Source organism: Microtus ochrogaster, chromosome 24 (genome assembly GCF_000317375.1).
Source record: "Microtus ochrogaster isolate Prairie Vole_2 chromosome 24, MicOch1.0, whole genome shotgun sequence".
NCBI classification, from domain to species: Eukaryota; Metazoa; Chordata; class Mammalia; order Rodentia; family Cricetidae; genus Microtus; species Microtus ochrogaster.
In genome coordinates, this window is record NC_022024.1 from 16,283,673 (window position 1) to 16,298,453 (window position 14,781).

A 14,781-nucleotide genomic window follows, 5' to 3' on the forward strand; every position below is an offset into this window, starting at 1 on the left:
GTCTGGCTCGCTCTCACAAGCTCATCTGTTTTTACCCATCATTACAGTTCTTGCTAGGAATGGTGGACAATCTTTGTTTCTGTTCTATTTTCTATTAGTATCTGCTGTTTCACAATCTCATCCTACACTTTTCTAAATCATTCTTTTTTTTTTTACTTGCATTGATCCATGTGTCTGTCTAAATGTGCATACATGCAGGTCACCCCTTGTCTGGCCACCCAAGAAACGAAAAAATGGCCCTGTGATCTACAAGCATAGATCCCGGTAAAAGAGTGTGTTTTGCATGAAACTGTAAAGACACAGGTTCTAACCTCGCCGTGGATTTTTTTGTCCTTTTCTAAAATCTTTTGCATGCGTTTACATATTCACACAGCCCTTTGTTGTTCAACTAAACAATAGTTTCCCCAAACCAACCCCAAATCCGTTTGCCTTTGGTTGCACTAGATGTCATGACTTTTCTATAGCAGCCAAATTTTATAGTATATAAAAAAAAGAACCACAGCATGTAAAATGTAATTGGCGAAATAATTTCATATGTTTTTATAAAGTACTTTGTGCAAATGTTCTTGTATGTTCAGCAAAAACGACTATCCCAGACATGCAAAGAAAAGAGTACCACCATGCTGTGATTACATGATTTCATCACTTACATAAGGAAAACTTTTGTGATCAACTGTCTAAACCTTCAGATTTTAAAGGGGGAAATTATTAGTTAATATAAAGAAATCTCTTGACAGATTATGCATAAAACCCCAACAAAGCAGTAAGGATATAGGGAATATGACCTTCATGCAGCCTCCAGCTAGCTTGCTGGCGTGCGTTGAAATTGGTGGCTTAGCTTCATTAGCTATGATCTCCTAAGTCTTCAGAGTCCGACAGGAAGTTTATGTAACACTCATCCATTATTTAAATGTCCAAAACTAATCTCTGTAATTTATTTTCTACAATATTTATATTGGATTTTCATGGACGCTGACTGACAGCATGGAGGCAAATAAGGTTATTGTTTGCACAGTTTTAGAAAGGGAGAAATCAACATTTTGAGAATATAATGATTTGGCTTTTAAAAAGGGAGAATATCATGTTACGAACGAAGGGTTAAGCCCCTTGACAAATACGCACTGAAATGTCACAATGGTTTATTCTATCCATATCAGACACCAGGGAGTTCTGAGGATTGCTTTTCCTTCCTTAATACCAGACTGCCTTTAAACTTCAGAAAACAGGACAAAAAGATGAAAAGAAAAGCAGCTGATTTCAGTTTTGAACCTATGAATGAGCGCTGGTAAAACTCTACTTCGCTATAGGTTTTGCCAACAGCAAAAAACATCTGTACCTGGTGGCTATTGCTGCAGTTCAACCTTTAAAAGAATCATTTCTTTCCCTAATCCTTCGGCTTCCTCTGACGACCTAGTTTGTGTCTGGCTTTCCTTTAGGATTTGTGAATGCACGGAGGCCGAGGCCGAGATCATTCTGCAGCTGAAGAGCGAGCTCAGAGAAAAGGAATTAAAATTAACGGACATCAGGCTGGAGGCCCTCAGCTCAGCTCACCATCTTGATCAGATCCGAGAAGCCATGAACCGGATGCAGGTCTGTGCGTCCTACTTCACGGAACAAAATAGAAAGATAAAAGCCAGCCTTTTCTCTCCTCACAGCCATTAGATAACAAATTCTACTTTTTAAAACCACCATGGAAACATAGTCTATCTTTTTTTTTTTTCAGTCTTTACAACTCAGTTGTTAATACCAAGTGGGGGATTTGCTCAAATCCAGGTAGGCAGAGGGAAGGCAAATAGGCAAACAGGGCAATTCAAGATACACGGACAAGTGAATGGATACAGGCAGGGAGTTGAGTTTTAAGAAACTACTATGATTCTGGCTTCTTTACTTTCCCGTGAGCTACCTTTGTGTTGGTTCTTCAAAGATGTTCTTTTGAAATCTGACTTTTACCCATTTTCTGTTGAAAAGCAAAAATAATGAGGAAAACTAGAGGCATTATCGCAGGCTTTAGGATACAGGAGTCGAAGTGATTTTGAACACCGTCTTTGACGGCAAAGACTTTGCACTTTGGGGAGCATCTATAGTCGAAGTTCAGAAAGGGTCTGTGCTCTGACTCCTTCCATCTTATCATTGTGAAGCAGGGATGACTTGGTCCCCCAGTCTCTTCAAATAAGAAAAGCAAATGCTAAGCCATTTACCTACTGCTGTCGAGATGAACAGAAAGGATTCTGTGGTTTGTATGAGTGCCGTGCCCTGTTCTGCCAAACAAAACATTTCCCCTTTGTTAGGTAGGATGTGGAAGGAACGCAAACCATCTTGTAATTACTTTTGCTTTGCCTGGTTTTTCCAGTTGGCAATTCACAGAAATGTAAGCAGCATCATTGCCCTGTGGAAGTCTAATATGGTTTTTAACAGTAAAGGTATTAGGTCTGGCGAGAAAGCTCAGTGTTCAGATGAATCTCTGTTCTTCCACTGGACCTGAGTTCAGCTACCAGCATCCAAGTGCTGTGGCTCACAAACTCCTGAAACACCACTTCCAGGGAATCTGCTACCCTCTTTTGGATTCTGGAGACAGTACACTCACAAGCACAAACCCACCCATGTACAAACACATAGACACAAAATCGAACTGTTTTTTTAAAAATTAAAATGTTAGGAACATGTTAGGAACCATTTTAAGATTTAGTTCGTGTTTGTCTTTGTGCACATATAAGCACATGCGTGTGCATCTATGTACATGCAGATAGGTCGGAAGGTCATGTTCTCTCTTTGTGTCTTCTATCACTCTTTTCGTATTCCACTGAGCCAGGATCGCTCCCTAATCTTATGACTAGCCTAGAAGCCAGAAAGCCCCAGTGATCCCTTGCCTCTATCCCCAGTTTGCCCCACGAAGAACTGGGGTTAAAAGAATACACAGGATATTCAGCTTGTTATATCTGTGCTAGAATCTAAGAAGAGCTTTAAAAGAAATCCCACACTAGCTCAGAACTGAGTATAATAGAGGGCTATTTATTTAGAGGTGGACTCAAAGATTACAATTCTTTGCTGGAACAGGGAATAGCAACAGAATCCCACAGCCAGAAGAGGCCAAACACATGCTCTACATTGGCATATATAGTATAACAGAGGCCATGCCCAAGTGGGCAGGTAACTTAAAGACTACTGGCAGTAGGAATTCCTACAGCACCTCCCCCTCTTGTTTAAATAAGGAAGTCCTAAGCCTTATACAAAGTTATATACAATAAGAACAAATATCAGGTATAAAAATTAGATTTATAACCAATATAAACAATCTTCAGTCTATTTTTTGGCAGTATCAAGAACTGAATTTAGGACCTTGTAAATGCAAGCCAATCACTCAAGTGTTGAGCTTAACTTTAAAACTTATGAAAAGTCTACAAAGAAACCCTGTCTCGAAAAATCAAAAAAAAAACTTATGAAAAGTATATTTTAGCAACAGGATGGAACATAATGCTTAGTAAGGAACTTTTGCCTCATGTGTGTGAGACCCTGGTTTAGTACTCAGTACCATAATGTCATTAATGATTGTGCTTGTATTAGATAATGTAGCAACTCACACATTGGAGTTTCTCCTTTGGAATAAAATCCTGTTTTCATAATTTATGTTTGATTGACATTTGTATTCAATAAGCATACAGATTAAGTCTGATACAAAATTTGTGTCATTTTATCAAACTTTTTTTTCACCTTTTACATCTTCTCAACAGAACGAAATTGAAATATTGAAAGCTGAAAATGACCGGTTGAAGGCAGAAACCGGTAACACAGCTAAACCTGCTCGGCCTCCATCTGAGTCCTCCAGCACCGCATCATCCTCTTCCTCTCGCCAATCCTTAGGGCTTTCGCTCAACAACCTGAACATCACAGAGTCCATTACCTCAGGTAAGTCAGTGCATGTGTGTACTCAAAGTCCAGCAAGCTTCCTTTTTATTCTCCTTGGATCGGTCAGGAAAGCTTTACCTATCTTCAAAATCCTCAGAAATAGCTCAAATTTATCATATAGACTTGTGCATATTGTTTATTTAATTAGTTCTGAAGAGACTAGGTTTGGTCTGAAACTAGCTATATAAATCATCTGGCCATTGTAGCATGATCAATAAAAACTCAGAGACAAAAGTTGGGGTCAATATGAAGACCCGAAAAGCAAAACAACCAACCACTGACTCTGACCTAGACCTCATTTCGAAAATGCAATCCTGCTTCCAGGGATCCAAGAATAAGACTGAAACTGTGAGCTGTCTTCTCCCATTTTATAATCCTCTCTAGGGCTGGGATTAAAGGTCCACACAACTGGGATTAAAATCATGTACCATCTACGGCAGACTAGTGTGGCTACTGGGATTAAAGGTGTATATTACCACTGCCTAGACTGTAAGGCTAATCAGTGGGGCTGTTTTCCTCTCTGATCTTCGGGCCAGTTTTGTTTATTAAAGTACAAATGAAATGCCAACACAGACCTTGAACATACCGAGCTCCAGCTGCCTCTCCCTCTCAAGTCCTCAAACCTTATTTTGTAATTTTAGAAGAGCATTCTCTAATACCGAGTCTTAGAGATAGATACAGTCTAGAAATCACAGTGAAGTACTTCTTCTATGGTCATGAATAAGAAGACGAGGAATAAATATTCTCCGTGGTGATTGGTCCTCATGAATATAACAAAAATAGCTCCATGCCAGTTAATAGAGTTTTCAGTGCACCGAGCCAACTTCTAAATGACTGTGCTATCCTTCATGATGCTGGCTAGAGAGCATGATGCTCCTCTATCACCATTCTGTAGCTCTATTAAATTTTCAACAAAGGAAAAGAACATGCTGGATTCTCTTATTGTATTCAGCATACTAATGATAGAACAAGGGTACAGATCTGATTTGATTTCAAATAGAGTCACATGACATAATTTCATCTTCATATCTGATGCATAATTCAATTATAAGATATAACTCTTCCTGTGACTTTCAATCACAGACATAGCATTTCCTTTAGAAATTGTTTACATGGGGATCTGTGGTAATTGCATGGCACAACCAGCAGATGACACTGGAAACCAATGATATACATGTTCCTGGGTAGCTAGACAGCACTGTAGAATCAGAATTCTAAATCAATTGCACCTAGATGCACAAGCATCAGAGGATGAGATGGAGGAAGATAGGAAATGATATTAAATGTTGAAATTGATTGTATTTTTATTAAGGACATCTTCAAATAGAAGTCAGAATTTTTAAAATTCTATTTTAGTGGCCTTTCATAATATAAAAATGCTATAAAATACTTTCCTTCCTTATATAACCAGTGAAACAACAACACTTGAAATAATTCAGACATTTATATGTTTGTAATCATCCAAGACTATACTATAACACAAGTTCTAATAGGTATTTATAATAAAAGTCCATGGTTAGATACAGGGGGAAATGCTGAGAGATCAGAGAGATGGAGTCAAGCCACAACCACCTTACCTGCTTGACTTCCCAGCCAAAAAGAAAGTGAGTTCCTGTTTCCTCCCGCCTTATCACTTCCTCTCTCTGCCCAGACATATCACTTCCTGTCTGTCTGTACAGCCCTCTAGACCTCTGTGGCTAGCTAGTAACTAGCTCTGTTCTCTGACCTTCAGACAAGCTTTATTTGTACAAACAAGATATCAACAATTTTCCCATTTAATTTTTGTCTAAAAATTTTTTAAAAAGGTTATAATTAATATAAGAAAAACTCTCTACAATAAGCATAATAACCATATGTAGGCAATAAATATATTGACAATGTCTAGCCGATTAAAAACTGAAAAATTTAGAGAAAATACTCCATAGCTATCCTATCTTGTTGAGTCCATAAGTTGTACCTAATTCCCTTTCTATTCTAACTTGTATTACCAAAACTATCTTTTTACGTCTCTCAACCTTATACACTTGAAATTTCTTTAGAGAATTTTTCTTCTGAATCTGGTAAAAATGAAAGCTGTTACTATAACTATAAAGTCTTCAACTCCATCAGAGATGCAAGAAGAAATTAATATTAACTGAGTAAGTAGGAATTGTAAGCAAGCAACTTCCAAAAGAATGTGAGAAATGACAGAAACAGCTGGTTGGCTGGACATTCACCCAAGGTTCTTTTGCAATGTTGGGGCATCCATCTTTGTCCTGTTGGCCTAGCATATCTGATAGACTTTTCTGTGAAGCAGGATATTCTGACAGGCTGTCCTATCTTGTGTTGATAAAGTTCAGTCCTTTCTTTTTTAGCCCACTTGTCCGGTTTGTACCGCATATTGTCAGCAGTCAAAGCAAGAACACTTTCTTACCCAGCAACTAACCTTTGCCACAAAGAGAGTAAACTCCATATGGAGTTTGTTTATTTCCCATCATCTTCTCTGAAAGAGACTAGTGCTGCCAGGAACAGACAAGACTCATTGTCATAAAAAATGAAAGAACATAGTTATTAAAACACCTTAAATACCATATCCTGTAGATCTCTGACCTTGAAAATATACCTAACATGACTATAAGTTCAACTATAATAAGTGAAAAGTTGCTAACCTGCATTTCCTTTTAATTCGAAATAGATGGTAATGACTTACAAAGGTACCGTACCTTGAACAAGATTAGAAATGTATGTACAGTATATTCTAAAAAATAATAATCTCAATATTGTATCAATATACAAAAAAAATCCAAGCCAATGTAAAATATTTAAAACTAATAGTTGCTTTTTTTGGTATAAAAGTAGATTGAAAAGTCTACATTTTAACCTTATTTCTATATCCCCCTAATTCTTTTCAGAGTAGATTCAATAATGTACCCTTATATCCTACCATATCTATATGCCCTCTCTTCTTTTTCAAAACAAGAACTCTTAATCTAACCTTCTTTGTTTAACTTTCTCCTGACCATAACCAATAACAATTTGTAACCACCACCCCTGCTAAAAATGATGAATATCAATAACCCACTGAGTAACAAGAAACCACACACCTGACCTCTTGGGAATGTGGGCATCATATTCTTAAATGTGCTTTCTGCTGTCTGGGGCTGACGGCATCTTTAGGGGATCCAGAAAGGAAAAATTAGGGTTAAATGTCAAGTACTAGAAGAGAAAGCTCTATCATTTGTTGTACAGCCCAGTCTCTGCATAATGGGAAAGTACAGGGCTTATCTCAGATCCTGGCTAGAGTAGTGTATGATACTGGATCATTGTAGTAATATGGAGCAGCGGGACTACATCCCCATTAACCGGCAGCCTGCACGGCTAGCTTTACCCGAAATAATTACACGGACACTGTATTCTTTTAATCACTGCTTTATCTAGCCTCTTCTAGGCTAATTCTCACATATTAATTTAGCCCATTTCTAATCATATGTGTTGTACCCCAAGGTGCGCTTACCAGGAAGATTTTAGCCTACGTCCATCCTGGGTCAGAGCTGAATCATGTCTGTCTGCCCGGGAGCGGGGCATGGCATCTCTCTGAGGCGTCTGGCCCCGAGAGGAGAGCTGTCGAGTTTGAGCTCACTTCCTCTTCCTCCCATCATTCTGTTCTGTTTACTCCTCCCACCTATGTTTTAACCTATGAGGGCCAGCCAAGCAGTTTCTTTATTTTTTTAACCAATGACCTTCCTCCATCAGATCATCTCCCAGCTAGCTACCTCAAAATTGTCTTGAGCAGTTTGTAGTCCAAAGCTGGTCTTTAGGTTGGGTTTTCAGGCTTAGTGGTGTTATGATCATAGTCATGGTGGAATCATCATTGTGGGGCCCCACCCTCCTTTTGAAGACTTCAGATATCACTGTTAGGCATGGTATTGGTTCACTACAGAAAAGTTAAACATTTTAAATGTGATGTGTAGAACATTTCAAAGAAGTTAAAGGATCAATATTTGTTATAAACATCTAGAATTCAAAAACTTAATTCCTTGTCACCTGATAGAGAGTCAAACCCGAAATCATGTACAGGAAGCTCAATGAAGCCATTTACTAGAACTAGTTAGTACTCTATATGGCCATTAATATCATGATAAAAACTTTTAAAATATATATTTTAATCTTATAATTTTTAGATAATATTTTTGCCTCACAAAAAGCTTCAAAGACTCAAAAAAAAAACAAAGGATTATGAGATTAGGGGCAATAAAATAATTCTTTAATTTTTGTTTTCTTCTGTCCCATATCACTGTAGCTTATTATTCTACTAAACAATTATGAAGAATTTATGACTAGAGCTTGTATTCTCCTGGGAGTTGTTCCCTCAGGTGATCTGGGAGTCTCATCAGAGTGAGACATGCTATAACCATCCTACTGCCAAGAGGGGAATTTAAATGCTGAGCACACAGAGAAAGGAGTAATATCATAGACAACAAAACTTATGAGCCATTTAAGATGAGTCTTTTTTAAAATATTATCTTTCGTCTCCTCAATAATCATTCAAAGTTGGTAGTCCCCACCCCATTTACATAGGTGTAAACCAAGCCTTAGGAAAATGACTGTGGTCCTACTTGTCAAGATCATATACTCAGCAAGTAGTATTTAAACCCTGTTCTGCATGAATCACTGTCTGGCATTTTGACTTATTTTTTTCTTAATTAACTATCTATGTAAAGGCCAAGAACATCACTCATTCGTTTAAAGGTTGTGTTTACTCTAAGTTGTTAGGAGATTTTCGTATTTTACGCTTTGTTTTATGAGTTAATATAACATGAAGTGAATGATAGACATGTCGGGTGAGCAAGCAAGGTCTATCCCATTTGAAGGACAACTACTCACTCAACATCACTTCAAAGGACTCCATGCCCTCCCTTCTTTTTTGTCTTCTCTCTGTCATGAACATGTTCCTAGAATTTCCAGCCTTTTTTTTTTTGTTTGTTTTTAATGAGTGTGGTTTTAGGCTGAGGCTTTTATGTAGGTATACCAGTAGCCCCAAGCATGAAACTTGAACTCATTATGTAGTTAGGACTGAAGTGTTTTCCTGATTTCCCTGTCTCTTTCTCACAAGTGCTGGATTACATTTACTGCTATGCCAAGCTCATGTTCAGCTCTTAAAATAACTTTGTTTTTTTTTTTCCTTTTCTTTTCTTTTTTTGCCGGAACCAATTTTCCTGACTTTTTGCTTGCTGAGGACTGACTTCTCAGCCTTGTGGTCTACTCCCAAACCCCACCTCTGATAGAAATGCCTAAATATCTAGGATACTCCCCTGTCAATTCCTGTCCATTTCATCACCCTGTTTATTTCCAGCATATTCTAAAATCACTTTGTTGAGAACATGTATCCAGAGGAGCAAGAAGGTTTTTTTTTCTACTTTGATGTGCATGTACCTCAATATCCAGATGAAGTTTTCTTTTTTTATGCTTACTAAGTATTTACTGAATGCTTATGTATATTTATGCATAACTAAGAGTTATGAATATTTATGAGTAACTGAGCAGGAAGTTTGGCCAGGAATTATAAGAAGTTTAAATATGAACAACCAATGGTGTGTTGCTCTAAACTCCTGAAATTAGGAACAAAATAATTTTAGAAACAATTTTATTAGTCTAAAATTTATTTATCTCAATTGTATAAGTTTTATAAATCAATATATATGTATATTCTGTAGTCACCAGCTCAAGGTGATGAACATTTCCATCTCTTCAAATGACAATCACTTTTATCCTTGGAGCAATTCATTCTAATCATTCTGAAATATGTCATAGACTCTTTGGACTGTTAGTTATTCTTTCTTACTAAAGAATAGCTAAAAATAATTATGTAAACCTTTATTTTTAAAGACAATAGCTAAAAAGGAAAAAGTCTTTGGCAGTGTCTTCTAATAAAATAAGTTAAATTCTAGTAAAGATCTTCTTTGATGACTTAAAACTTGACAGTGAAGGAGAGGGCTGGGATTAAGCTCTGTGTGTGGGTACACAAAAAGATTCTGGGTAGTGGTGGTGCACACCTTTAATCTCAGCACTCCAGAGACAGAGGTAGGCAGATCTCTGTGAGTTCAAGGCCAGACTGGTCTACAGAGGGAGTTCCAGAACAACCAGGGCTACAAAGAGAAAGCCCGTCCCAATAGCACAAAATAAATTTAAAACAAAACCCTGCATTGACCCTACATAAAATGATATTAATAGTATTAATAGTTATAGTAATAATAAAACTTTGTATAAATTTTCCATACACCATAGGTCTACAGAGGGAGTTCCAGAACAACCAGGGCTACAAAGAGAAAGCCCGTCCCAATAGCACAAAATAAATTTAAAACAAAACCCTGCATTGACCCTACATAAAATGATATTAATAGTATTAATAGTTATAATAATAATAAAACTTTGTATAAATTTTCCATACACCATAACTCTAAAAGTTCTTTATTAATTATATGATCTTTAAGTAATTTTTGCCTCTTTGCAAAATTAGACATTATTATTATTGCTATAACAGAAACCATGCCAAAAAGGTATGGTAGCTCACATCTGTAATCCCAGACAAGGATTGCCATGAGTTCTATAAGTACTCTTCTAGCCTATAAGAGAACAAGATCCTATTTCAAATAAAATAGAAGCTTTCCATTTTTAGGAGTCATCTTAATAAATTGTTCTGATGATGCTAATAGTCACAGTATTTGTTTGAAATTATTAGTGAAGTTGGGTCAAACACTTGCATTCCTTAGCATATAGCTAAATTGTATTTGTCTACAGAATACTGTCTTCATATTAGGCATGACTCAATAATAGCATCATTGCTGAAGGAAAACATACGTGTAGGAGGCTTTCCATACCAATTCTTCAAATTGGGCACTTATTTGCTTTATTTTAAATTTTAATATTTAATCTCATTTGAAAGCTGGTATTATTATAAATGCCAGTAAGAGTTAGCATGCTTCAGTAACTACTAGAATATTGCTAAAAACAGAATTTTAGTTTTGAAGCTGTTAATGTAGGGTACAGGAGAACAATGAGTAACATACTTCAGTAGGTATGCATAATGTCATAACAATACCTAGTAATGACAGATTTATAGAAAGTCCTATCACAACTGTATCATATACTAGATGCTTGGAAGATGTTTCATTTGATAACCACTCGTATCTCAGCACCTTTGCATTCATAAAATGAAAACTTGGGTTCCTTTTCAGTTTGTTACAGTTAAAATGGTGCCTGGATATTCCTCAAGTGTTATCTAGACCTATCTGCAATAGAATAAAACTTATTTCCTCATTCAAAGGCAGTGGTGCCACACTTAAGTAAAAATCTTTGCAAGTAGAAATAAATTCTTAAGATGAAATTTTAGTACCATCATATAATCCATCCTCTTGAGAGCTGAGGATTTTCTAATCAGTTTGGCTAATATGGTGAGCAGATTCCACTGGATAATATTTACAATATAGACGTGGAAAAGGATGGGCGGGAAGCAACCCTGAGTTAATCTTACCCTGTAGTAATTACGTTTCTTTTTGATTCTGTAGATATTTTGCTAGAAGACACTGGTGATGCAACTGGACATAAGGATGGCCGCAGTGTGAAGATTATAGTCTCCATAAGCAAGGGCTATGGTCGAGCAAAGGTATCTCTCTAATCTTATATTCCCTGTAAGTCAGGAATTAGGACACTTACTAATTTAGATGTGGTGTATGTCTGAGGGTTTGCTCTTGTAGTTGCCGGCTTCTTTGGTGCCAGCTAAACATGTTTTATAAGATGAAGGGATAGAGACAGCAAAGAAAGGGCATCACCATGTGCAGGTTGTTGATGTGGTCTTTGTACAAACAGGAGCCTGTAAGGTAATGAATACTGTAGACATCAGAGAGAGTCTACTGAAATCAGTAGCTCATACTCCATTAATTCTACTTGTCCATGTCCATTTTAAGCATAGTCCTGTCTAATCAGGCAACTATGTAACTTCACTTCTGTATTCAAATATTCTCTTTAAATTAAAGCCATTTCACGGGGTTTTGATCCTACTTCATGTTCTGGCTTTGTAGGAGCATAGCCAGTTTGGATGTTCACCTTCCTAGACATGGACGGAGAGGGGAGGACCTTGGACTTTCCACAGGGAACCCTGACTGCTCTTTGGACTGGAGAGGGAGGGGGAGAGGAGTGGGGGGAGGGGGAGAAGGGTGGGAGGAGGGGGAGGGAAATGGGAGGCTGGGAGGAGGCTGAAACCTTTTTTTCCTTTTCTCAATAAAATAAAAAAAAATAAAAATAGAAAAAAAAAGAAAAGACCAAAAAAAAATTAATGCCATTTGACTCTGTGTCCTAATTAACTCAAAGGGATTTTTAATTAAATTGTTTACTCAGCAGCCCAGAATGCACATTTATATTTTCAACCAAAAACAATAAAATATTTCAAAGTTTAAGAATAGTTAGAGCACTTGAATTTTAATAATGACATTCTGCTTCTGAAAATGTTGGGAGTAATCCCACATTATAATCTTTCTCCTGAGATGTAGACTTGTGCCTCCTTTTCCCACATGACCATTTATGTCTTGTGATTTGAGGGAAACCTGAACTACATCTAATTTAAAAGCAGTTGTTCTATTGTATTGTGTAAGCACAGTAAACATACTAGAAACTGCACTATAAACCACAGAAGAAGAAAAAGGTTTCCTACCCAGAAAAACTCTAAGGAACAATGAATGTGTTCCAACATCTTTTTCCAGAACAATTCGTGAGAGTTGTCTAGGTATATAATGACTGCCACAAAAAAGTGACATAGTAGAGATGGCTTTAAAAATTATTCCCCACCAGTTCCAGAGGCAGACTAGTCCAAGACAGAGCTTCTAGCCAGTTTGGATGCTGGTATGGGCACTCTGGGTTGCAGCTTGTCAACATCTTGATTGGTTCTTATAGTGCCTTTCTTGGCATCTCTGGAAGGAAGAGAGAGGCTGTGACAAAGACATTACTCTTACCCTGATGTCCTCACTTTCATGTCCGCACTAACCCACACACCTCCCAGAAGCCTCATTGCTCAGTCATTATTATACTGAGAGCAAGTCTTCAACAAATTAATTTGGGGAACATAAAAAATTTCACTGCTAATAGTACTAAAGGAAGTATCAAAAACACTTTTGTGAACTTTTTCTTGAAAAAAAAAAGATTAGACTTCTAACTCAGATTACATCGCAGTAGAAAGGGTAATGTTTGTTTACACTGAGAGTATTAAATATTACAGATAAAGAAACTGAGGTTTAGAGTCAGCTGAGGGATTGACCTCTCATCATATTCTTAATAGAGAGATGTTTTCTTCATAAGTAGATACATTCTTACTGTAGCTACCATGTGCTGTAGAATTCTTGCATTCTAAAGGTTTGGCTCAATAATTATTTTACTATATTTTAATGACCACTAGACTATAGAAACCAGGATTGCAATTATTAATCAATTCTACTTACTGGCATTACAATTATTATTTCCACCTAACTAAAAAAAAATTCTAACTTAACTACAACTGACAGAAGCTTTGTATCTCTCATATTCCTAGAAAAGAATTAATAATAAATCCTATAAATAATATAAATATGAGACCACCACTTCTACTATTAAAGTGAGCTCCATAATAAGTCCCGTAAGTTTCTCTTTCTGGTTCTTAGAAATTTTCTGACAACTTCAAAATCACACCTGTTTTCAAATAGGTAAATGTCACAGTAGTGTGGATATCTTTGCTGTTAATGATGCTTTGTTTAGTAAATTTAAGTTGAAGATAGAAATTCTGTGTGTTTGCTTTATCAAAGATAAAAATCATAAAATAGTAAGATGAAGTCCTATGTTTGTTTGATGAGATCCATTCTGTCTTCTGTGTCTTCCTTGCACACAGTTACTAATAGGAGGAACGCATCAAGTATATCAGTATGGGAAAGCAGGTCTTCTGGGACACCTTCACCTTGTCTTCCTTCTGAACATCTCATGCACCATTTTTTCTTTTCCTACTCTGTCATCTAAGCTCTTTCTTTAGTTATTGTCCTAGCTATTACTTTATTTGCTCAGTTGACTAATTCGCTGAGGTATATTTTGTTTTATATAACCTGCCATATGCAGTCTTAAGCAGGAACTAGATTAGTCCATTTTAATGGGAAGTATAGTGATAAATTAATAAACTATTGGGCCTTCTTTTCTTTTTGTTCTCATTAAGGACCAGAAGTCTCAGGCTTATTTGATAGGATCCATTGGTGTGAGTGGAAAAACGAAATGGGATGTCTTAGATGGTGTCATTAGGCGTCTCTTTAAGGTAGGTTTTTAAGGTAGCCTGACATAAATTTTTATGTTTTCACCTTTTTGATAATCTATTTAACTTTCATAGCTTAAATGTATCTGATCCTCTCCCCCATCTCAAAAGGGAAAGAGTTCTCTCTTTGCACTGTTTAATATAACACTTCTTATATAGTTGGTCCAAATTTTCTTTTAACTTTTAAAGATGTATTGGTTTTATGTGTCTGAGTGGCCTGCATTTAAGTCTGCACACCATATGTATACCTGATGTCTGTGCTCAAACGAATGAAATCAGATTTTGGGGGCCTGGAGTTACAAGTGGTGTGAGCTGCCACCTGGGTGCTGGGAATTGAACCCAGGTCTTCTGGAAAAGCAGCAACTGTTCTTACCTAGTGACTCATCTCTATTCCCCAAAAGCCTACAGCACTAAGTATCCCAGTGGTTCCCATCTAAGCACTAATCAGGCCCAACCCCAATTAGCTTCTGAGATCAGAGGAACTCGGGTGCATTCAGGGTGGTCTGACTATAGACAGAATTATGAATCAAAATTCTTAACACCCAGCTTTATATCTTCATGAATTTATCTTTGTTACAGAT

At 36.9% G+C, this 14,781-nt stretch overlaps 1 protein-coding gene across 5 annotated transcripts in view; it reads left to right on the forward strand.

Annotated features, from left to right (window-relative positions):
* Nucleotides 1-14,781, forward strand: part of Nav3 (neuron navigator 3) — a 714,280-nt gene that overhangs the window by 678,030 nt on the left and 21,469 nt on the right. For all 5 annotated transcript variants that reach the window (XM_026784582.1, XM_013350349.2, XM_026784583.1 and 2 more), the window contains 4 exons: nucleotides 1,437-1,590; nucleotides 3,729-3,903; nucleotides 11,448-11,545; nucleotides 14,108-14,203. In XM_026784582.1, coding sequence (XP_026640383.1) covers nucleotides 1,437-1,590; nucleotides 3,729-3,903; nucleotides 11,448-11,545; nucleotides 14,108-14,203 — 523 coding nt within the window. The remainder of the gene's footprint in view (nucleotides 1-1,436; nucleotides 1,591-3,728; nucleotides 3,904-11,447; nucleotides 11,546-14,107; nucleotides 14,204-14,781) is intronic.